This window comes from Schistocerca serialis, chromosome 4 (genome assembly GCF_023864345.2).
Source record: "Schistocerca serialis cubense isolate TAMUIC-IGC-003099 chromosome 4, iqSchSeri2.2, whole genome shotgun sequence".
Taxonomy (NCBI): domain Eukaryota; kingdom Metazoa; phylum Arthropoda; class Insecta; order Orthoptera; family Acrididae; genus Schistocerca; species Schistocerca serialis.
This window is the reverse complement of record NC_064641.1, coordinates 282593460-282619213: the sequence shown is the minus strand read 5'-3', so window position 1 is coordinate 282619213 and position 25754 is coordinate 282593460. Positions and strand designations below refer to the sequence as shown.

At 44.3% G+C, this 25754-nt stretch overlaps 1 protein-coding gene across 1 annotated transcript in view; it reads right to left on the bottom strand.

The window, feature by feature from the left end:
- Positions 1-1595: 1595 nt before the first annotated feature.
- The window catches only part of LOC126474177 (uncharacterized), a 33205-nt gene continuing 9046 nt past the window's right edge, over positions 1596-25754 (bottom strand). The window contains exons 2-3 of the mRNA XM_050101639.1: positions 5892-6052; positions 1596-1938 (exon numbers count right to left, since the gene is read on the bottom strand). Coding sequence (XP_049957596.1) covers positions 1613-1938; positions 5892-6052 — 487 coding nt within the window. The 3' untranslated portion in view covers positions 1596-1612. The remainder of the gene's footprint in view (positions 1939-5891; positions 6053-25754) is intronic.

Here is a 25754-nt window from a genome sequence, read left to right as displayed (position 1 = left end):
CGGGCCAGCAAGGAAACTTACAGCGAATCTTGCTCCGTGTGAGACGGGCTTTAGGCTCCACGACTGACAGACCGAATGTCACGCTAACTCCCCAACAAAAGCGTCAGGTGACAGCAACTCTTTAATATTTGGTACCTGAGAAATTCCGGTGCAAACACCTTCTCTCTCTCTCTCTCTCTCTCTCTCTCTGTCTCTCTCTCTCTCTCGCCCTGTAGCGTGCCACTGCAGGTCAGAAGGAACCACAAACAAAGCAGCTAGCTGTGGATGTACTGAAAATATTCTCTCACTGTATCACATTGATTGATTAATTAATTAAATTGATATTATTTATGTGGGACAACTTTTCCTTGCTTCCTCTTGGTGGATACTAGGATTGGAATATTTGGTGGGATTCTATCCCGCAACGACCCGGTTTCCAAACCCTACTGGATTTTTTTCCCCTTGGCTCCTATCAGTGGATTCCGGCACAGTTAGCCCATCACATCAGAGGTAGCTGAAAATTTCAAATTTAGGCTCAGTTACATGCAATGTCCTTCAACAATTTACGAGATGTGCTAGGCATTGCAATTGTGTTTTTAAAGCACTGTAGAATTCCCTAATTGTTTCTCTCCGTTATATATGGAAGGAGGAGGAAGAAGGATTTATTGCATGATATGATAGAGACAACAGCAAACACCACTGCAATACAGAGTCCACTGCGATGTACTGAGAAGCACTAAACATGACACACTCCACGTACCATCCAGTCCGTAGCAGTAGTTGTCATTGCTAAATGTCAGAGATCGCTGAAAACAGTCCACATCCCACGCACTCACGTCTCAGATGTCCACATGCAGTGCGCTCGTCCGCTTGTACAGCACCTGTGTCGACGTTCAGATGTAGTTGGACACTGCCGTCGTGGCCAAAGCCACAATCATGTATGCACGTGTGTCCCAGAGTGCACCACCGCCAGCCACGGAGAGCATCCAGAGATCATTGGAGTAGTAGGAATTCGTATGTTATCAATACTTTCAGCGCAAAAAAAAAAAAAAAAAACATCATTTTGAATCCTCTCTCACGTAACAGATACACGTCCACTTCTCTCGTGCTCAACCAGCAGGTTGGATCTCGCTGCTGTGGGCAATATCAGAGATGTCGGCGCATTCGTTGTATGGTATCCTGCCCATTCGTGTAGTATTGGGTGCATAGGATGCTGCTTTCTCGGGAAGCTAAACAACAATTCGAGCAAATCACATTAATTGCTTCTATTACAATAAAGTAAATTGACAGTACTTGGCGTTTTTGTAAAGACGGTCGCAAGCAATTGGCGACATGCAAATAACCAGTGTCTTTCAATGTATGCAATTTCCATGCAAGTAAATGATACTGTTCACAAGTACAGTGCGGCTCTCCTAGTGCGTCCGAGGCTAGCGGCGCTTCGCTTTTATTCTCTTCATGTAGGGGCCTCTCCTGTCGTGGTCACGTCCTAGCAGAGTGCTATTCGCTGACGTCGTCTCACGGCCCCCTCTGCTCTTGCGTTCTTCATCTTCGTGCCGGCGCTTGTCGTTACGCCGGAACATTCCTCCACCCCTCCCTCCGCCCAAAGCGACGGAACGTTGTTGTGTATGTAGCGTTACAACGGTGAAGGAGGCAAGAGTGTGGGCGCAACGCTGGACGGGAATCTGTGGCTGCAGGGGACGTCAAGCTTCCGGTCGTACCCCGCCATCCGGACTTCGCTGTGGCGGAAACGTCCCTCGGAAAACGCCCAGAAGGGTATGCGTCCACCTCCTGATGCCATGAACCAGATGAAGCAGGTGGCGACTGCTGCAGTGTCGGCGGGTCCAGCTCCATCGGTAGGACGAGAGGAGGCGGAGGAGGCGAAGGCTCCGTCTCGATGGGGTGTCGTGATGATACCTCCTGGCAGCTGCTGTAGCCGCGCTGTCCTCTGGATCCGTGAATCTGGGGGAAGAGACACAGAGGGGTCACAGTGCACATGGCAGTGGCAAAGTCTTTTTTTTTTATGTCGACGCTGCAGGCCATCTGAACCTGAAATAAGATACATGCAAGCGCCCACCGTCTGCTGCCGCTAAAAACCCTGTTGTTGTTGTGGTCTTTAGTCCTGAGACTGGTTCGATGCAGCTCTCCATGCTACTCTATCCTGTGCAACCTTCTTCATCTCCCAATACCTACTGCAGCCTACATCCTTCTGAATCTGCTTAGTGTATTCATCTCTTGGTATCCCTCTACGATTTTTACCCTCCACGCTGCCCTCCAATACTAAATTGGTGATCCCTCGATGTCTCAGAACATGTCCTACCAACCGATCCCTTTTTCTAGTCAAGTCTAGTCTAGTCTAGTCGAAAAACCCTATAAAAGACAAGATCATGCGGCGCAATGGGATACTTGGGGTCTTTCTTTGGCGCCAGATGCTGAGGAGTGTGAAGCAGGTGGAGCAGTGTCCGATGGCGGTGGCCGTGAAGCAATTCCGCCGGCGATGGTCCATCTCGTGGGAGCGAACGACAGGAGGCGAGAAACAGTTGCAAAGCTTTATCCCTGGTGTGTCCGGAGTGAAGTTTGGCCATCTGCTGCTTGAAGGTTCTGACAAAACGTTCCTCTTCGCCGTTTGACTGTGGATGGAACGGTGCACCATTTAGATGCTGTATCCCATTGCGTTCACAGAGTGTTTCGAATTCATTTGACATGAACTGAGACCCGTTGGCTGACTCTATAGCTTCAGGTAAACCCTCGAGGCAAAAAATAGAGGACAACACCTGAATTGTGCTACGTGACGTTGTCGAGTTCATTGTAACAGCAAGAGACGTGTAATACTAGCCAACGACAATCACCCAACGAATGTTCCAAAAAGGTCCTGCAAAATCTATGTGAAGACGTTGCCATCGTGATTGCAACTTAGGCCGAGCAGAGAAGTTTTGTGACGGAGAGGAGTGATTTTCCTCACATGCGTGACACTGTGACGCCATCTGTTCTATTTGGGCGTCCATACCTTGCCAAATACAGTGTCGACGAGCAAACTGTTTCGTATGAACAATCCCTCAGTCTCCTAGGTGAAGTAACTGCAACATTTCTTTTTGCAAAACTTCAGGGCTCAACACACGTGACTTTCCACTGTCATTTTGAACAAGAATCACTTCTTTCCGTATAGTGAGGCTACGCCTACGTGCAAAGTATCGGCGCACTACCGAGTTCTTTATGCTATGCAAGGAACGAGGCCAAGATCTGCGAATGGACTGGAGCAAAATGTTCAAATCTGGATCAGCTTCCGTGGCCTGTGCAATTTTCTTATAGTTCAGCGGAAAAGACTGAAGCTATTCAGAATCCTGAGCATCGATGTGACAACAAGATGCAGCAGAAGCGTCAAAGTCTGTATCAGGGCCAATCGGAAGACGTGAAAGTGCGTCCGCATTACCGTGTTGAACAGTCGGACGATACACAATCTCGTACTAGTATTGAGGATATAACAAAGACCACCTTTACAATTTCTGACAGTTCGTAAATGAACCGGTTTCGTCAGATGAAACAAGGACAGAAAAGGCTTGTGATCCGTTACTAAATAGAATTTTCTGCCATATAAATAGCGGTTGAATTTGGTGACACCATACACAATAGCCAAAGCTCCTTTTTCAATTTGGGACTATTGAAACTGAGTTTTGGATAACACTTGATGCGAAAGCAATAGGCCTGTCCTTATCACTAATTCTGTGCGAAAGCACCACACCGATTCCGTAGGAGGATGCGTCAACTTTGAATACAACTGGTTTGTCGGGATCAAAATGAACTTAAGGGCATCTCTAAGTTTTTTAAAAGCTTCTTGGCACTCGTTTGTTCAAACAAAGGGGACATTCTTGCGACGCAAGCGATGCAATGGAGCTGCGATTTGTGCAGCATTTGGTATGAACCGAATACAGTATTTCATTTTCCCTAAGGCTGACTGCAATTCTGTGACATTGCGAGGAACTGGCAGATCTCGTATGGCTAACTGCGACTGAAGAAGATGTACACCTTGACTGTTTATGACATGACCAGGATACTGCAGCTCAGGTTTTAAAAAATCGCACTTGTCCAATCTATACTTTAGTCCTGCGTCAGGTAACACACAAAACAAAGCACGCAAATTTGCAACGTGCTCTTCTGGTGTACGACCTGCTACGACAATACCGTCCAAATAGTTTGAACAGTTTGGCACTTGTGCAGTCAGCTGTTCCAAATACCATTGGAAAATGGCGGGTGTGGAAGCACCGCCAAAAGGCAAATGCAAATATTTAAAGAAGCCTAAATGAGTATTCGCTACACACACTTTTTGAGATGCTTCATCTTGCGTTATTTGAAGATAAGAGTCGCGCAAATCAGTTTTTGGAAAATAGCGTCCAGTGCCTAATCTGTCCATGATATCCTCTAGGTGTGGCAATGGATAAGTATCAATCACAGTTTGTGGCTTGTCTGTAGACTTAAAGACAACACCGAGGTAAAACCGACTTGAAGGTTTGGGGAGCAAAACCAGTGGACTTGCCCATTGACTAGCTTGTATGGGCACAATAGCTCCGCTATCTTGCAGTTCTTTAAGTTCAGCAGTGACTTTGTCCCGTAATGCAATGGGAACAGTTCTGCCCCGGCAAAAGTTCGGCTGAGCATTGTCTTTCAGAGTAATATGTGCAACAAAATTGTTAGCTTTGCCTAAACCTTCAGAAAAGAGCTCCGGGAATTCTTTTAGCAAGTATCTCTTGCATGGAATGCAGACACTGACAACGCATCGTTCTGAATGTTAAGGCCAAACAAATCAAGTGATTCAACACCAAATATGTTCTCACAATCACGTGATTGTAGCACCGTAAAAGTCACTGTTCATGTACGCGAGCGGTACATGGCAGGCAAAGTACATTTTCCGAGAACAGGAATGTCTTGTCCATTATAAACTGTCAGTTGCGTGCTAGTTTTAGACAGGTATGGGGAGCCTAACAGTTCATATGTGTGACGATTTAACAATGTGACAGAGGCACTCACGTCCAACTGAAATTTTCCACGTTTCCCAGGCACTCATGTCCAACTGAAATTTCTCACGTTTCCCACAAAGAAGCAAATGAACAAAACGTTTGTTGGACTGGCGTATCACTGAAGAAACTGCTCGCTTGCTAGTTTCGCTAATATTTGTTACAGTCTTTGAATCTACTGCTCCATGTGACTAGATTTTTGTGAGTGGGCCGATTTCTGGCTCCATTGCAAACATACGGATTGTACATGTCCTTTGCTGCCACAATCGTAACACTGAGCTTGTCGAGAGGGGCAGTCTTGGCGTTTGTGCTGTGAATAACATTGAGAACAAGACTTAATTCTGTTCGCCTCTGTAGCTGCCTGTTTAGCAAGCTGCTTATGCGACATGGAGAGTGTTCACTCGGCGTGAAGAGCACAAACTGCCACTGAATGGACCAGTCACAAACAAGGGACTCAACCTGACAAATTGCTGGTTGCTCAGATTTATCGGCAGACAGAGCATCTGAATCGTACTGATCTAGTATTTCCACCACCTGCTGAAATGATGGATCAGCCTGTTTCAAAATCTGTTCTCTGGGAGTTGGACAGGAGATACATTGTAAACGATCGCATCACGCAACATAGCATCTGAATATAAAGCATCACAGGACATCTGAATTTGCAGTTCCTCGCCATTCCCTGCAAATCTTTTACCCACTCATGATAAGTTTGTTCTGACCGTTTTCTGCAATTAAAGAATTGGTACCGTAGCTACTACCGCATTCACTTTTTGGTCATAATAGTTAGCGAATCCATTGCCTGTTCATACGAAAGTTCACTCGGAGTAGCGTTAGAAAATAGCTTCTGAGTTAATCGGAACACTGCGCTTCCTACGATGGATACTATACAGGGAAGTTTCACAGTACCTGGTACATTGTGAGCGATTCCGTGTGCTTCAAATTGTTGTAACCCCTCGAGCCATTCGTCTTCTTGTTCCTCAAGCTGGTGTGGTATGGCAGCTGTAGGTGTTGCTGTAGGTGGTGCCTGTTCTGTGGGGCGCACAGCGTTGGCCAGTAGCTGCTGCACCCTGTTGAGCAGTTCAGATATTTGCTGAGTCTGGAACTGAAACATCCGCATAGCTATGTTGCATGTAACATTGGTGGCTGTGGCGCCTGAGAAGGGTGCGGGATAGGTAGGGTGGGTATTTTGGAACAGAGAAATGCAAGAAACAGACAAGACAAGGAAGAAAAATAAGTACAAAAGCAAAGAAAATTTGTGCAATGCCCGTCTGAAAACACTGGTTAGCAAAAACGACTGTTAAAGCAAGCAAATGCCCCTGCAAAGAAACGGAAAGAGAGAATTGAGGCACCAGCAAAACAAAAAAATGTTCCATGGTCACGAGGCGCGGGGTTTGTTTGTAGATCCTCGTCGCCAATGTGGTATCCTGCCCAATCGTATAATATAGGGTGCCTGGGATGCTGCTTTCTCAGACAGCTAAACAACAATTAATAGTTTTTATTAAAATGAAGTTGACTGACAATACTTAACTTGGCGTCTTTACAAAGATTGGTCGCAAGCAATTGGCGACATGCAAATTATCTGTCCTTCAATGTATACAGTTTCCATGCAAGTAAATGATACTGTTCACAAGTCGTGGCTCGCCTTCCAGTGCGACATTTCCAGTGCGGCTCTTCTAGTGCGCCTGAGTCTAGGTGACGTGTTGCTTTTATTCTTTTTGTGTAGCGGCTGCTTCTGTCGCGGTGACATCCTAGTCAGCTTGCTACTGGCTGACGTCGTCTCACAGGCCTCTCTGCTGTTTCGTTCTTGATCTTCATGCCAGCGCTTGTCGTTACACCGGTACACTTTATACCCGCGACAGACTGAGCTAATCTGCTACTTCCGCTTGCTGACTCCTCGAGACCGCCATTGCAGCCAGCCAGAGTGCACTGGGAAACAACCACCTGCAGCTTCGATGTATACAATAGTTCTAAGCGATTCCACCCCCATCATAGACCCACCCGTTTAAAAAATCCACTTTACCCAATTCTAGATGGCGAGTTTGTTGACCATACATCCCGAATCTCTCATGTGAAATTTAGATATCCGCTTTTTATACAAGTCATTTTTGAAGACAGAAGAAATCTACGCATACACGATTTTTCACATCGCTAAAGTGTCGTTACTTGTTGTGAAAATCCTGTAACACTATGGCATAGGCTACTTTTCCTCTAAGTATTGTCTTGTCAGGCAGTAAAAAATCTTTTATTATCTGTTATGTCATGCATCACAGGACTAAAATATTGGCTCATGATGGTGTGCTAAGATCTACCACTGTCACAGAACACCTCCTTACTTTCGAACTCTCTCTTAACGTAACCAAATATCTCACAACTTACAAAGTCTCTTAAGGTAAGAGCACGGAGAAATTGCAAATATAAGGTTTATACTACTCATCACTTTATAAGTTCGGGAGTACAACTGACTTTATTAAGATGTTTGTCTCTTCCTGTGTAGATGGAAGATTACAATATCATTAAAAGATCTCGCTGCTAAGAAAAAACGCCTAGTTACCGTTCCATGTCAAGATTAATTTCTGTGGTGCCCCAGCCATCGCTTCTACCCTTCAGGCAGCATGTCACTCATAACTAATTGATAGGATAATTAATTAAATTGATCATGAGAGTCACTTTCCAAGGCGATTGATCTTCCTTTCTCAGTAGTCAGATTACACACACCAGGTAATTCAAATGGGTATCCCTGGAGGGATAATGATGTTCTTTTTGAGTAACACTGTTGAGAACCTACGTTTGAAGCTGACCACAGAAGGATTCTAACACCAGCAACACACATTTCGCGTAAGGACCGCGCTATTAAAAACATGACCACAACGACTGTGTTACCGTCATCGTGCATAAAAAACGGTCTCGGTTCCATATGCACACACAAGAGTCGTGAATAGCTTTACGCTTTCTGGTAGAAATGCTGTCTGTTATTTGGAATCAAGTCTATCAGTTCTACCACATACTTGCATTGGATCCTATGGACATGTCTTTTAATGATTACAGCCACTGGTGAATAATGTTCATACTACTCTCATATCTCGAGTCACCTTTATCAAACATACCTGTTACAGCAAAAACTCTAGTGCGGTTTTTTAAACAGTCCTATGCATCTTATAACTGCTCCTCAGTCTCTGCAGCTTTGTCCATATGACCGTCCCAGTTTAAGTGGGAACTGAATGGATGTCAGAGAGCGCTGTATCTAAGATCTTCTGCATCCTCTGGGGAAACAGGGAGAACTGAGTTCATGCGACGTGACCATGTTTTGATCACTCAGTGAAAATGCGAGCATGTTGTCGTAGCTCCGCCAAATGTGTACAACGTGTAAGGTCAGCACCAAACGAAGCTTTCTCCTTCTTGTAACATGAGCTGGTAGGAAAGACATATGAGCAGTTACGGGAACTGCAAGCGGACGAGCATTTTGCTGTTGCATGTGATGCGTCTCCAAACTACATACAGATACTGCAGTCCAAAGGAGATCCACCTCTCAGGGTGCATTCATGGCTATCACCCGAACATTCTCTCCCTCCTCATTTTTTGTGCTATCCAACAGAGGAAAAAACTACAGACTATAAAAAATCCGCTAACGTCATCTGACAGAGAACTCGATAAGATATGATCACGTCCCTGTCTTCCGACATAGCAAAAACAAATACAGTCTGCATGTTGGCATTGAGTATATGTGGTGATCCTATTAAACAAACAGGTTTTGATCCATTGGAGCAGGTGGCTTATGATCTTAGTCATCTGCACAGATCAGTGCAAAGTTTCGTCACTCGTGCTGTAGGAGAACCATATCCCACTGTCATTCACAAGAGAGGGTCCATGTTTTTTTGTTTGATACACTGTTTTTTTTTCTGCTATAACACATCTAAGCAGAGTATAAGTATAGCTACGTATACCACCACACATTTTCTTTTTTCCACCACTGCTTCGAGTTCTGTGTCAGGTTCTAAACGGCCATTAACATGTCTCAATCCAATGGCTCTCACAGAAAACCTTTTCACTGCACAGTGTAAATTACACTGCTGCTGCTTCCATAACAGACAGGGTGATTGAAATAAAAGACCGAAGCGGTATTTTTTCATTGACAAAAACATGCAGAAGATATTACACTACATGGAAACTGGAAGAGTTTTGTGGCATTGTGGTACTTTTCCAAACAGCTGTCCAAAGGTCATTGATGACCTCGACTTTTAAAATCATCTTCTACACTGATGTGGTAGCAGATAATTAGGTATTCCATTTCGGTCGATCAGTCAGATTGCAGCCTTTCACACGATCACTGTTTCAGTGCAGGCCATCCTCTTAGGGTGTTGCTCCCTCTAAGACTCCATCTCAAACGAGTTATGTCAGTCAATCATTATGTGGAACCAGGGAACCAGTGGACGGATGGGATGGAGGAAACACCATCGATTAACTGTAATAAGCACCACAGTTGATAGTACGATCAATTTTAGCAATTTTATGTTTCTCTGTGCTGCAACACCACTCAATGACGTGTCATCATGATTCCCAATTTCTGTATCATCATTACCACCCTTCCACTACTCTGCGAGTACCAAAGTCTAGGTTGCGAATGTAGATAGTTGACTGTGCAGTACGTCCATTCATTGTTAATTTTCAAACACATATGCCAGACAGCATCCTCTACTGATCTACATATCTCTAGCACTTTGATCATAGTGCTTAATCTACGATTATGACTGCCCCTCTTTCCCTATATGGATGGGACTCACAGAGCATTCTCGCAATCATAGGATAAAGTTAGAGATTGAAATATCTCCTCCCTTATTTGTCTTTGACCAACCCCCCCCCCCCCTCCAACAATGACAGCAATTTAATTTGCAGCTGACCTTAAGTAGACCGCTACATTCCACATCTCCTGAAGGACAAGAGCGAGCTACATTCTGCACCAATCTTACTCACACCATCCATGGAAGTGAAAAAGCTTGTCTTCAAAGATGACTTGTGTAAAAGCAGGAAATCTACATTTCACCGAGCGAGGTGGCGCAGTGGTTAGTACACTGGACTCGCATTCAGGAGGACGACGGTTCAATCCCGCGTCCGGCCATCCTGATTCAGGTTTTCCGTGAATTCCCTAAAGGGCTCCAGGGAAATGCCGGGATGGTTCCTTTGCAGGGCACGGCCGACAGACTTCCCCATTCTTCCCTAATCTGATGACAAGTTGACCACACTGTCTGGTCTCCTCCCGCAAACACCCCCAACTCTACATTTCACGTGAGAAATTCGACGTATATAAACAACATCGTGGTCTCTGATTGGGTAAACTGGTGGAGCCGGCCGTTGTGGTCGAGCGGCTGTAGGCGCTTCAGTCTGGAACCGCGCGACCGCTACGGTCGCAGGTTCGAATCCTGCCTCGGGCATGGATGTAAGTGCTGTCCTTAGGTTAGTCAGGTTTAAGTAGTCCTCAGTTCTAGGGGACTGATGACCTCAGATGTTACTTCCCATAGTGCTCAGAGCCATTTGAACCATTTGTAGCGGAGAGAACCAACTTGGGAATTCTACAGCACTTTAAAAACCCAACAGCAACGTCAAATTCCTGACCGATAGCGATCTCTGACATGTAGCCAAGACAACGTCTGCTACAGACTGGATCATGTTTTAACTGTATCATGTCTAGTGCTTCTCACTATATCGCAGAGGACTCTGTCTTGTATTTGCTGTTTTTGTTACTATTCATCCTTCCTCCAAATGTAGCGGAGCACTATTCTATAGTGCTTCAAAAACCCAATCACGACGTCGGATTCCCGACCGATCAATTTATTGTTTCTGATAGTTGTATTGCGAGCACCCATCTGTAAAGCCCCTCCTGCAAATCGTTTAAGGACATTCCATACCACTGACCTGAAATCTGAAATTTTCGGCTACCTCCAACGTGACGGACATCCTACTGAGTAGCCTATCTGTGCCAGTATCCACCAATAGGAGGAAATGGGAGGAAAATCCAGTAGGGTTTGGAAACCAGGTCGTTGCAGGATCAAATCGCGCCAATAATTTCAATCTGAGTAGCCACCAATAGGAATCAAGAACAAATTGTCCCACCTAAAGGATATCGATTTAATTAAATAGTAGCTGGAAGTTTACTACATAAATGCTGGTTTGTTTGCAGTTCGTTCGATCCGACCTGCAGTGGAACGCTATAGAGGGTGGAGAGAGGGAGGAGAGAGAGACAGAGAGAGAGAGAGAGAGAGAGAGAGAGAGAGAGAGAGAGCAAGAGTTTCGACAGGAATTTCACAGGTATCAAATATCAAAGAGTTGCCAAAGATTTTTAACAGTGTAATTACTTGAATTGCATATTTCATACTGGTATCCCTTGCACAAATACAATAAAGAGAGCAATCGATTTAATTACTTCTCTTGATGTATTTTACAAGACCTGCATCTTCCCAAACAGCAGAATATAACAGCAAGAAATATGCAAATCCTGCAAATTGCATTTTTTATAAATGAGCAATATAGCCCCTGATATGTACTTGAATTTCCTATTGTGAGATCCCTATTCTCCAGCAGAGTCACCAATTTCCAGTTGGATATGGAGGAAGGAGAGTGGGGGAGGGGAGGGCTGGTTGATTTACCATGGGGGTGGAGTTAATTAATTCGTCAATTTAATTAATTAATCAATCACATTGATAGAGTGGGAAGGACTACTCAAATAACTCAGACCTGAAATTGTACCTGTATCAGCAAGGGGGATGGGGGAGGGTTGGAGGTTTCCTCAGAGGTTGGGAGGAGGAGTGGGAGGGGGTTGGGTGGGGATGATATGGAAAACCACTTAACTGAACGACAGCTTAAAGATGGAATCCCCTCAGGGGATCATAATCCTCTTAGAACAATAGGTTAAGGACCTGTCAATCAAACGTGGACAATAAGCTTGCCCCCAAACGTATGCTTGCCCCTTGAATGTAGGCACCCTGCCCTAACAGACTGTGTTCATGCTCCCCTTGCCCCAGTACTCATATATAGGCTTACATAGAACAATCCCCTCTCTTGAGGCTTGGAATGGTGGTGGGAGAGAAAATACAAATCAACTGTGCTTTAAGGTGTTAGTGGGTGGCAGTGGTGGTGGGGATGGTGAAAACTGTTTGTAATGATAAAATGTAGCTGCCATAGTTTTTAAAACATAGAACCTGTGGACTATCTAGTTTTATTTAATTTCTTAAAATTAGAAAAACTAGAAAAAGTAAGACACCTCAATTTTTTTGAATTTCCTGTCACTTTTAACTCAGTACATGTGCAGTAGTTCTGCCATCCTTTGTATGTCAGGGACATTGTTCAAAAACAGCCTGTGATAACAACAAATCGTCCTGAACATTCCACTGGTGCGCTAGACATCTCGTTCCCCACACCCCCATATTGTATCCTGTAATTATAAATCATCCTGGAGTAATAGTGCCAGTTGCAGATGTGTGTGCTAGTCAAAACCTACTGTCTGTGTGCGTACCTGTGGGGGATTGAGATGAGGAAGGGCGTGTAATAAATCATCTCTGCTCCTTTGTCTGCCGGCCGCGGTGGCCGTGCGGTTCTAGGCGCTCCAGTCCGGAGCCGCGCTGCTGCTACGGTCGCAGGTTCGATCCTGCCTCGGGCATGGATGTGTGTGATGTCCTTAGGTTAGTTAGGTTTAAGTCGTTCTAAGTTCTAGGGGACTGATGACCACTGCAGTTGAGTCCCATAGTGCTCAGAGCCATTTGAGCAATTTTTTTCCTACTGTTCGTTTCCGTGATTGTCATACCCTACCTTGACCAGCAAGGTTGCCAGAATTCTCTCCAGTTGGGAACGTTTGGAGAATGAAGACAGGGGCCTACAACCAGCTGGAGATTTTGACGAACTAACTCACCAATTGGACATAATTTGGTACGTTATCCTTCAGGAGGACACCCTATAACTATATCACTCAAAGCCCAGCCGAAAAACTGCTTATCTTTTTTTGTCTTAGAGTGTATTTATCTGCTAGTTGAACGTGACCAATATACACTCAAGAGCCAAAGAAACTGGTAGACCTGCCTAATATCGTGTAGGGACCCCACGAGCACGCAGAAGTTCCGCAACACGACGTGGCATGGATTCGACTAATGTCTGAAGTAGTGCTGGAGGGAACTGACACCATGAATCCTGCAGGGGTGTCCATAAATCCATAAGGTTACGAGGGGGTGGAGATCTCTTCTGAACAGCAAGTTGCAAGGCATTTCAGATATGCTCAATAATGTTCATGTCTGGGGAGTTTGGTGGCCAGTGTAAGTTTTTAAACTCAGAAGAGTGTTCATGGAGCCACTCTGTAGGAATTCTGGACTTGTGGGGTCTCGCATTGCTCTGCTGGAATTTCCCAAGTCCGTCGTAATGCACAATGGACATGAATAGATGCACGTGATCAGACAGGATGCTTACGTACGTGCCACCTGTCAAGAGACGTATCTAGACGCATCAGGGGTTCCATATCACTCCAACTCCACACGCCCAACACCATTACAGAGCTTCCACCACCTTGAACAGTCCCCTGCTGACATGCGAGATCCATGGATTCATGAGGTTGTCTTCATATCCGTACACGTCCATCCACTCGATGCAGTTTGAAACGAGACTCGTCTGACCCGGTAACATGTTTCCAGTCATCAACAATCAAATGTTGGTGATGACGGGCCCAGGCGAGACGTAAAGTTTCTTGTTGTGCAGTCATCAAGGATACACGAGTGGGCCTTCGGCTTCGAAAGCCCATATCGATGATGTTTCGTTGAATGCTTCGCACGCTGACACTTACTGATGGACAAGCACTGAAATCTGCAGCAATTTGTGGAAGGGTTGCACTTCTGTCACGTTGAACGATTCTATTCAGTCGTCGTTGGTCCCGTTTTTGCAGGATGTTTTTCCGGCCGCAGCGATGTCGGAGATTTGATGTTTTACCGGATTCCTGATATTCACGGTACACTCGAGAAATTATAGCACGGTAAAAGTAGGCAAGTTCAGTTGAATGTAAGTTGCAGTAGTTACACAGAGTTGAAGCGGCTTGAACAGGATAGACTATCAGGGAGAGCTGCAGTAATCCAGTCTTCGGACTGAAGACCACAACAGCATCAATATTCGTGCCTGACTGTGTACACATTTACATAAAAAATTGAAAAATAATGCTACTGAAGAATCAGAATTAACCAGTAATACTTGTTAAACCTTTTAATTATTTTCACGGTGCTTTTCAAACCTTCACTAAAACTACCGTTGGGAATATTGGATTCTATTGATTGAGGATAGACCCATCAATACGAAACGTTTAGACGTTCTAAAATAATGAATTCCCTTCCAGATAAGTGAGATAGAAGAACAATACGAACATAACATAAATTGGCAGCTTTTTAAGACCTGTTGCATAAATACACCGTTTTCTGCCATGTGCCCTACATATTATTTTGGTGAGCTCTGCATCGGAACTAATATATTTACAGCTTACAATGATTGATTTCAAAGCTGTTAATAGGTGTTCCGTGCAACTTTTAAAGTTACAATATATCAAGAACAATGAACTGAAGGACAATCGATCTTCTGTTATAATTACAACACTGTTTTCCTCTGCATCAGTTAAAACTATATTATGCAGTGAGTCTTGTTAAAGCAGTCTATTCTTACTGTGAATTCTACGTTATTATATGTTTGTTATTTTATAACATTTAGCCATGTTATGAGGTGTTTTGTTATATTGTTTCTTAATCACGGTCACTGCCTCCACAAACACTTAGCATCTGAAGAGTTTCGTATGTATTCTTGGGTAAACGTATCCCGCTATTATTGTTGAGATATCACAGTAGAATGCAGTTTTTCTTTTCTTTTTCTACAATGTGAAGCTGTTGGTTGTCGAGATAAGAAGCTGTTTTCGTCAGTGATTTGTTGCAATAATTTCCTCGTGTTCACTGTCACCTCAAAGAATGAGTTTGTTGAACAGCAGAATTTCTCCCTGTAAAGAGCAGGCATGGTGTGCAGCAAGTGTTATGCCTCCCCTGCCCCTCCCCCTCCAGACCGGGCCAGTACACCAGACCGCACACACCAGCAGCTGGTGCGACCTCTGATTTATCATCGGGCTCAATAAATCATGCCCAGGCGTCGCCGCGTGTTGTATCTGAAATAAAAAGAGCGGGATACCGTCGAGAGGAAAAGCGCGACATAAAACACAGCGAATTGGATGTCAAGCACAACCCGTCAGCACTACCTGTTACTCAACATGAGCTTCACGTGATCTTCACACTATTAATCATCATATAAGAATCACGTCTCATCTTCCAAATGCGTAACTTTCAAGTCATTACTTTCTATATCGAAAGTTATGTAAATTTATCAGATGCAGCAAGTTATCCCAGACGGACACCCAACGACAGACATTTCAGGAGCCGGCCGGTGTGGCCGTGCGGTTCTAGGCGCTTCAGTCTGGAACCGCGTGACCGCTACGGTCGCAGGTTCGAATCCTGCCTCGGGCATGGATGTGTGTAGTGTCCTTAGATTAGTTAGGTTTAAGTAGTTCTACGTTCTAGGGGACTGATGACCTCAGAAGTTAAGTCCCATAGTGCTCAGAGCCATTTGAACCATTTGAACTCCTTTGCATTAGTCGTTTCTTGCCGTGTATTTATTGCGAATCTCTCGTCCAACGCAAAGTTCCAAGTGACTGGAAAAAAGAGCAGTTGATTCCCATCTATAAAAGCGATAAAGCAAAATACCCCCAAAATTATAGACCAATGCCCTTAACGTCGGTTAGCTGCAGAATTCATTAACACATTCCAAGTCCGTACATAATAAAATTCCTTAATCGAGAAATCAACGTTGATTTAAAAAGCACCGCTCGTGTGAAACTCTCATTGCCCTGTTCTCACACGATATCCCTTGAACCATTTGGCCGGCCGCGGTGGTCTAGCGGTTCTAGCCGCTCAGTCCGGAACCGCGCGACTGTCACGGTCGCAGGTTCGAATCCTGCCTCAGGCATGGATGTGTGTGATGTCTTTAGGTTAGTTAGGTTTAAGTAGTTCTAAGTTCTAGGGGGCTGATGACCACAGATGTTTAGTCCCATAGTGCTCAGAGCCATTTGAACCATTTTTGAACCATAGACGAAGGGCGACAAGAGGATTCCGTGGTCCCGCATTTCCGGAAAGCACTTGACACATTGTCACACTGCAGGCTGCTAACGAAGTTCAGAGCGCAAAGGGAATACACTGAAGTGATGAAAGTCGCGGGATAGCGATAAGCACATATACAGATGACGGTAGAATCGAGTACACAAGATATAAAAGGACAGTGCACCGGTGGAGCTGTCACTTGCACTCAGGTGATACATGTGGAAAAGGTTTCCGACGAGATTATGGCCGCACGACAGGAATTGACAGACTTCGAATGCAGAATGATAGTTGGAGCTAGAGCATGGGACGCTCCATTTCGGAAATCGTTAGGGAATTCAATACTGCGATCCACAGTGTCAGGAGTGCGCCGAGAATACCAAATTTCAGGCCTTCCTCTCACCAGGAACAACGCAGTGACGACCCAGAGCAACGGTCAGTGCTGACAGACAAGCGACATTGCGTGAAATAACCGCAGAAATCGTAATGGGACGTACGACGAACTTATCCGTTACGAAGGTGAGGCGAAATTTGGCGTTAATGGTTTACGGCAGCGGACGAGCAACGTGAGTGCCTTTGCTAACAGCACGACATCGCCTGCAGCTCCTCTCCTGCTCTCGTGACGATATCGGTTGGACCCCTGACGGCTGGGAAAACGTGGCCTGGTCGGGTGAGTCCCATTTTGAGTTGGTACGAGCTGATGGTATGGTAAGAGTGAGGTTCAGATCCCACGAAGCCAGGGACCCAAGTTATAGCAAGACACTGTGCAAGCTGATGGTGGATCCAGTATGGTGTATTCCGTGTAGTGGAATGGACTCGATCCACTGGTCCAATCCTCTGGTCCAGTTGAGCCGATCATTGACTGGAAATGATTGTGTTCAGCTACTTGAACTTCGAGTTTCCAAACAATGATGGACCTTTTATGGATGACAATGCACCATGTCACCAGGCCACAATTGTTTGATTAGAAGAACATCCTGGAAAATTCGAGGAAATGGTTTGACCACCCACATCGCCCGACCTGAACCCCATCGAACATTTATGGGACATAATCGAGAGGTCAGTTCGTGCACAAAATCCTGCACCGACAACACTTCCGCAATTATGGACGGCTGTAGAGGGAGCATGGTGTTTTCCACATCCCCCTGGGTGAATAACGGGCTGGTCCCCACGTCCCGCCTCGGTTACGCGAGTGGCAGACATTTGGAACACGTTCGCCGGGAGGTACGGGGTGGCGGCAGGATGAGCATCCGGCCACCCCTAAAACTAATATTGCCAAATCCGTTGTAACCACGCCGACCCTGCTGTTGCTGCAGGACTTAGGCGTAAGCGAAAGATAGAGACAGCACGGTTCAGGATTTCTGGGAATTTCGCACCACTCCGGGCAAAAGGAGGTCCAATACGATGTTAAGAATTATCCCTTTTGTCACCTCAGTGGAGGTTCAGATATGTGAGAGCCCCGAAGCCTGTTTAGGTAATCGAACACAGTGCGTTGTTACGGACGGCAAGTGTTCATCGAAGGCAAAGCTATCGTCAGGAGAGTTCCAGTAAAGTGCGACAGGTGCACTCTTGATATATGTGCGATCTGACACTGCATCAACCTGCGACTCTTTGCTAATGGCTTTGTGGCGTACGGGAAACTGTCGGCTTTGAACGTTTGTAGATGGATACGGGATGACTTTAAGAGAAATTCTATTTGGTGGGATGAATGGCAGTTGGTTGTAGTTGTGAGAAAATGTATCTTATTGTATATGAGTAGGGAAAACAATCCTTTAGTGTTCGAATACAGCGTGTGGCGTGCTACTTGACACAGTCATATCAGTTAAATATCGAGGCGTAATGTTGCAAAGCTACATGAGATGCGTCGGCTGTAGAGAATGCAAATGGTTGACTTCGGTACGTGAGGATAGCTGTAGGAAAGTGTAGCTCATCTATAAAGGAGACGGTATACAGAACACTTGTACAGTCCATTCTTCAGTGCTGCTCGAGTGTTTGGAATCCCGAACCAGGTCGGATTAAAGAAAGACATCCACGCAATTCAGAGGCGTGCTGCTGGATTTGTTAGCGTTAGGTTCGATCAACATGCGAGTATTGCAGGAACAATCTGTGAAATCACATGGGAATCCCTGGAGGGAAAAAGATATTCTTCAAGCGAAACATTGTGAAAGTTTAGAAAAGCGGAATATGCGACAACTGTACAACAGTCCTATTTCCAACCAATGTACATTTCGCGTAAGGACCGTGAAGATAAGAGAAATCAGTGGTTCTGCGGAAGCATACTGGCTGTCGTTTTTCCCTCGCTCCATTTGTGAGTGGAACAGGAAAGAGAATGACTGCCAGTAGTACAAAGTATCCCGCGTCATGCACCGTATGGTGGCTTGAATAGTATCTATGCAGATGTAAATGTAGGTAAGGGAAACAGCAACTGGGAAACTGTTTCATCTTTTATGCTTTCTGTGCTTCCTTAGTTGGTTCTCGTTACTAGAGATGCGGTGCATCTATACGACTAAATCAAAAGTTGTTTTGCGTCACACGCGTTTCGCTTCTTTTTATTTATGAAATATCTTCAGTGGTGATTTAGTTATCTTGTTATCAACGTGTGTTGTCCGGAAGTTGTCCTTAGTTTGTCTGCCAGGATGTTCAGCTATCGCTGTTTCGAACACATTGAGAGGTGGCATGAACCCCCTCTCATATTTCTGTCTCACGATTTTTGTCTCTAATTGCATGCGGTGAAAAGTTACTATTCCTTCACACGCGGACTTCCCACGCAGCGTCTCTCGTCACCCAGGTGGCCCGGTGACAGGCGGGATCCACTGATCTCGAGAGGGTTAAGCCTACGTGTGTGAGGCAGTCGAGTGAATAGGTTCGTATGAGCAGTTGCCAGCGGGCTCGTGGGCATGCGCAGAGCTGAATTCGCGTATGAGCAGTGCCTTCCTCCCATTCCTGGCTACTTGGAGCGTGGCTGTTTGGTGTATGAGCAGTAGCAGCAAGTAGCCAGAAGCTACCCGGAAAAATTTTCCTAGCGCGCCCAAGCTGCCAGATTCGCGCATGCGCAGAGCAAGCTGAGTTATAGTGGGGGGTCCTTCCCCACGTGACCAGTGACCGTGTATATGTTTCTTCGTTTACAGCTCCCACGTCAAATAAAAACAAAACAGATTTCTGTGGCCAGGAGCCATCAAGTGAATTAATATACATTCTCATAACCATGAAAGACCTAATTAAGTTAGTAGTTTCTGATTTGATATTATTTCCACGTTATTAGCAATCAACCATTAATGTCTTAATGAAGCTATTTCTGTCTGTTTTATAGAGAAATAGGCTTCAGTTTTTTTTTCCGCTGAGGCAGTTAGTTTATTTGAAACGAAGTGTTTCATTCCGCGCTATTGGCTACTTTCAACCTCGTTCAATTTAAAGTGCAAATTTTCATTTTCTGGGACGAATGACGTTATACCATAATAAAGAACCAAGCATGAGAATAGAGTACTGGACCTCCAAGAAAATTGGTATCACGAGAACCACATGAAAAGCTGAATATCAGGTACTTCAGAGTCCTTCTGGACATGTAAATGTGCAATTATAGCGGAATGAAGCATTTTAGTATGGTTTATGAAATTCCGATGCTGGCTGGAGTAGTCTCTCATGACCTGTTCCTTTTATGACACTGTAAGATCTCTTAATGTATATATGTACGAACATAAGTAAACATTGACTTGAAGCTAAGTAGGCAAATCTGGTCAGTAGTTTTGAAGTAAATATTTTGTTTCAAATATAATGACAGCTGTAGCAGAATTTTATAGATCTGCCTTCTGTGAAAGTGTTTTTCGATCACAAGGCACTTGTCTAGTACTTCCTCTGGGCCTGAAGTTATTTCTTAATTTGAGTTTACGTCTTAAATTTATAGAATGCCATTCTATGCTAAATTTTAGACTGGGAGCATGCCATGTTTTATCGTTTTAACTCCCCACATGGCTTCATATTTATTCCTAGAGTAGAATATAAACTGTCAGTTGTACAGTTTCTTTGCCTCACAGACAACCATGATAATTTTTTCACATTTTGAAATAGTCATGAAATTTATTGTCCTTTATTCCGGTGTAAGCTACACAAGAAACTCTTTTTTTGTTGCAAGTAATTTGTATTCCATCCTAGTAGGATTTTGCAGTGCTGTGTAGATGTAAACCTGTTGGAAATGCTACATAACAATATTGCAGAGTACGAATTTTAAAAAAAAAAATCTGTCAGAGTGACCCCTTATGGTACTTCGAGCTGTGTAGTCTAATTTTGAAATGATATTTTGCCAAGAACTGCTTCCTTATTTGCATCGCTTATCTGTGTGGGATATGATACAACAATTGCTCTAAGTACAACTCAGTATGTCCTCTCAACAACATGCCGCACGGGCGGCACGGCTACACATGGTCACGTGATGCTCCACCAGAAATACGACGAAAAGCGTATGAGGAGAGCAAGCACCAAGCACGGGCTGCCTACGTCATCGTAGCTGCGCATGCGCAGTACAGCCTGTTGTCTGGCGCTTTCTGGTAACTGCTCAAACGAACCTAATGCTTTCCAGACGCCGACATTGTCAAGAGACACGCCCGCCGGGGTCTGAAGTAGCGGCTGGGCTAGAGGTTCCGTTACTTCGCAGAAACTTAGCGAAAACACTTTCTGGCGGGCTACCAGCGTGGCGTGGGAATGACTTGTGTACCCAGGCAGTTGTGGCGGGAAAATTCCCGCGCTTTCTGCAAAATAGTAATTGTGATTGGCTTGCTCAGGGCATAGCTCCGTGACGTAGCAAAATGAGCGCAGAAATTGGCGCCAAGAATCTCCATTGGTGGAATGGTAGTGCTCCGGCAATGGAGTGGAATTTTCCGCCGGTTTTCGAGTTGCTGATTGGAACGTTTAACCACGGCCACTGTCGTGGGGGCGGGAATGTTGTGTGTTCGGCCTGTATGGGTGCTCTAGGTAGTCGGCTCTCGCTTTTCGGTCGAGGACGTCGAAGCAACCAGCCATCGCCTCCTGTACGCCAGATCGTGTTCTGGCAGTTAAGAAGACAGTTTGGTAATGTATGTCCTCAGCACCGGCAGATAGGGATTTTCCTAGGTGATAATCAGAGCTCAGCAGAGCGCGCCTGTTCATCTTTTTCTAACTTTGTTCTGTCTTGAGTAGCAGCAATTAATGTTGGGTTAGCTGTGTGTTTCTCTTAAGATTTGAGTGGCAAGGAATTGGCTCCACATACCACTTCGTCTTAAACCTCACAATCTAGTTTAGGGACAACTTCACCTTTACAGTGTTTGTATGAGTATCCAATTTGAGCCAATTTGATGTATTGTAAATGTTTCATGTGTTTTTGTTTATTATTTTGTGTTTAGTCTTAATAAATCATATTGTTATTTTAGACAGAACTTTCATTCTGTTAATCGGTAGAGCAACCCTATCATTCCTCACTATGTTAATGAAACCTTCGTTTATTTAACTTATTTATCAAATTAAATTATTGCAGGTGCCAAACTCTCTTCTACTCCACTGGCAGGGTTGATTAGAGTCAGTTCGCGTATTTTTTTTAATCCTTGTGCAACAGCAAAAGTCGGAGTTAGAATAGGAGGGGCTTAGAGCATCATTTACATATGTAGATTCTAGAAGAATTTAGTGTTAAATACACTGATAGCCCCGGCACCTCGCAACATTACAGCGGAACACTCTACTTCCATTCTTTCACTGAGTGTTCATTGTGTGTGTTCACTGTGAACAGTACTGGTAAAGGACTTCTAGAATACAATAAAAGAGGTAACGGGAATAATTGAATATATTTACCAATCCGCCATTCAAGCCAAGACACACATCAGTATTTACTCCACTAAAAAGTTCTATGCATGGTAGTGGGACATGACTTCACTTATGTCAAGCTGGAAGTTCTCGGCCTGGCAGTGAGGGTTTCCCTTCCTTCCTTTCTATCTCACTCTCTCCCTCATTTTCTTTCTTCTTCTTTTTTTTTGTGACTACATTTAATTTTCACATAGTCCATGTATGCCAATGCAGTTCGTCCATTGTCTTCCAGTGACTTCATTCTATGCCTAAATTGCAACCCTGGAAGTCCTGCTACTGCAGACACGACATCGCTTTTACAGTAGTCTGCGGAAGCCATTTCATAAATGTTGGTCACTGATGGGATCATGTATACGACTGGAGTTCACCCCCTCAGCGTCAGTTAAGGTTAGAAGATGATACGAGTCACCGCAACTGGTTGCAACATAATTAAAAAAAATCAAAATGACGACTGTAAGTGTTTCATTTTATTGCGTATGTGACCTCTGCCGACTTCGTCTGGCGCCCGTTGTCGGTACCGCTGTGAACGCACCCTAATCCGCTGAGTGTTGTTTCCGTTTGAGTTTTTGGTTGATAGTAACTACGCACAGTAATTGCTGCCACAGCTTGCACCTGCAGCGACTCACTTGTGCTTCTATTTCTCCCCTCCCCACCACTGACAGCGTCGGGCGTATTGCGTGCAATATGGGCCAGCCGCGGCGCGGGAAATATTCTTCGTGTGGCCGTAGCCGTAGAGCGGTGGCCGCGCGAGAAGGAGGTCAAGGCGAACGCCGTTGTTTGAAGATAAGCCAGTGGTAAAACGCCAATTAAATCACACAAGAACCATCAATCATGAGACGGGCAAACTTCTGAAAGAATAACCAGACAGTGCCAACATCAAATATGAAAAGGAACGATCAATAACAGATAATTCCATTTAACATAGTACTGACCAACAAGGTAAATTTATTGATTGCTGGCCAAACGAACGCATAGTTATAATATTTCAGCAACACAGTAAAAGTTTAAGGACGTCGTTTAGAATGCTTTCCATAGTTCATTTTTACGCTTCTCTGTAGTAACAGAGTCTTTCGTATCACGGAATAAATAGCTTGGAATCTTTCTTTCCAGTCGTAGTAATTAACACGGTAAGTTACTAACATGTGATGTACAGCAGTCATTAGATTTGAAGTTTGTATGGGCGTGTTCCTGTTACCATTGCCCTAACGTTTGTAACATTAAATTTGCAATGTGTTCCTTCACTTCTTTCCCTTTTTAGGTATCATTTCTCAAGACAATACACAATCAATAGTGCTGGGAGAACGCCTTCACATCTTGCGTCCTGCAGCACTGATATTTAGGTTTCTTACATTTTCTCTCATCTTGGCGACTTTTAGCTCTGTCTGTACAAATTGGCGCAACCATGTTTTTTACTGTGCCGATGGAAAACACAGGTCCCCCCCCCCCCCCAAGTCAGATTAATAAACTGAAACTGTAAGAGTTACGCAGACGCTTCTGTTAATGTAACCTGCTGGTTCGAAGCCATTCCATCCCCACCTTCTTCCCCCATTCCTCCCTCCTCTCGCCAAAAGTCCCGTCGTGGAGTGAAAGCGGCACTTCAGCGTCGAATCCTAACCAGCATGTGACCTCGTTTATTGTTTCAAGGACGTTTCGCAACGGAATCTTACCGTCTATGTACGAATCGGGCCGACTGTCGAATTTTACTAGAGAACTGTGCGGGAGATCCGGCAGACTTCGTAAGAGAAATGATATCGTGTTAATAATCATTGTGTTAATAATCATAACACGTTACTGAATACAGCTAGTGACCATTACTTTCTTCTACGTTGAATAAAGGAATGTATTCCAAACCGTACTTGGCAGTTCAATTTCGATTTTATAAAGTGTGGTGCTCACTTTCTTGAGAATTCCCAAAAATAAAAAATAAAAAAAATCGCTCTAAGCACTATGGGACTTAACATCTGTGGTCATCAGTCCCCTAGAACTTAGAACTACTTAAACCTAACTAACCTAAGGACATCACACACATCCATGCCCGAGGCAGGATTCGAACCTGCAACCGTAGCGGTCTTGCGGTTCCAGACTGAAGCGCCTCGAACAGCACGGCCACACCGGCCGGCTCAGAATTCCTAATTAATACTTCTGTTCAGGTGCTGTATACACAACATCTGTAACACGTTTGTGATTTTGACATGAAAATAATTACGTAGAATGAAACCGATCCGTTGAAAAGACTCATGGTCTCTTTCTTCGTCAGAGGTTAAACAAAAGGAGTTATTGAGAAATACACAACTTAATCAACATCATTGCCATTAGCATGCTACCACTATTTTCCGTTCAGTCTAGCGACCTTGATGATTGATACTAAACTGATTCAAACAGGAATTAAGACTAAATCAAAGATAAAATGGCTATGAAATCTGAGCGTGATTAAAAGGAAACAGAAGACTTAGAAGAATCCTTATGTAAGAAACTTTAACTTATGTGAGAAACTTACGGAGCAGGAGCAGATGTGACATTTTTCACTCTGTTAAGTACTGTGGAGTGCAATGCAGTGGGTATTTTCCTCATCACAGTTTCTTCCGTTCCATTCGCGTTTAGAGTGCGGGAGGACCGACTGTTTAACTCTCTCTGTCTGCACTTTAATTAATTCAATCTTGAATTTCGTGGATTTGGGTAAGTATAGACATTTCACTACAATCAGTGGGATGCACATTATCCTAAATATCTTATCTGTCAGAGAGTGGCACGAAAAACAATTCATAACATTTCACCACAATAGTTCCCAATTATTTACCGGTTCTTTACAAGATTCGCTCCATTTTTAAAAAAGGAAATGAAGTTATACATGTACTCTTGCGAGAGGATGGAATCGGGAAGTATGCTAAACAAGGAACTGAGTCAATGTTTCGAAAGAAAACAATTGAAATCATGGCTGCAAGCCCTCCAAACCTTACCTAGTCTACCTACCTTACTACCAGAAGAAAGAAATGCTCAGATAAATATCGAGAAGGAAATCGTCCGTGCCCTTCTCAAGCGAATCATAGCGGCTTCGGCCGCAAAACAATTTTGGGATCCTATTGGCCACCTAAATTTGAAGCTTTGATGGAGATTTAAAATCTCTTCATACCAAATGCGGGTCTGGAGTCTGAACTATTGTCTCATAGTGCTTGGTATATCTTCAGGAGCAACAGGATTTCGAATTGTCACTAATATTTCTTATCGAATGAAAAAAGTTTACTGTTACCACTCATTATTTCCACAATTCGTTTCAAAAGTTTAAACTTCCACCATCAGATAGACGTATGTGAATTAACATGGCGTATATGTGTTGCGTTACGACTTTGGAATAATCTGTGGCAGTCTCCAGTGGTCACAGACCCCTTTCTCCGTTGAGGTATACTATACAGGGTGTTACAAAAAGGTACGGCCAAACTTTCAGGAAACATTCCTCACACACAAATAAAGAAAAGATGTTATGTGGACATGTGTCCGGGAAGGCTTAATTTCCATGTTAGAGCTCATTTTAGTTTCTTCCACCTACGCTCAATGGAGCACGTTATCATGATTTCGTACGGGATACTCTACCTGTGCTGCTAGAACATGTGCCTTTACAAGTACGACACAACATGTGGTTCATGCACGATGGAGCTCCTGCACATTTCAGTCGAAGTGTTCGTACGCTTCTCAACAACAGATTCGGTGACCGATGGATTGGTAGAGGCGGATCAATTACATGGCCTCCACGCTCTCCTGACCTCAACCTTCTTGACTTTCATTTATGGGGGCATTTGAAAGC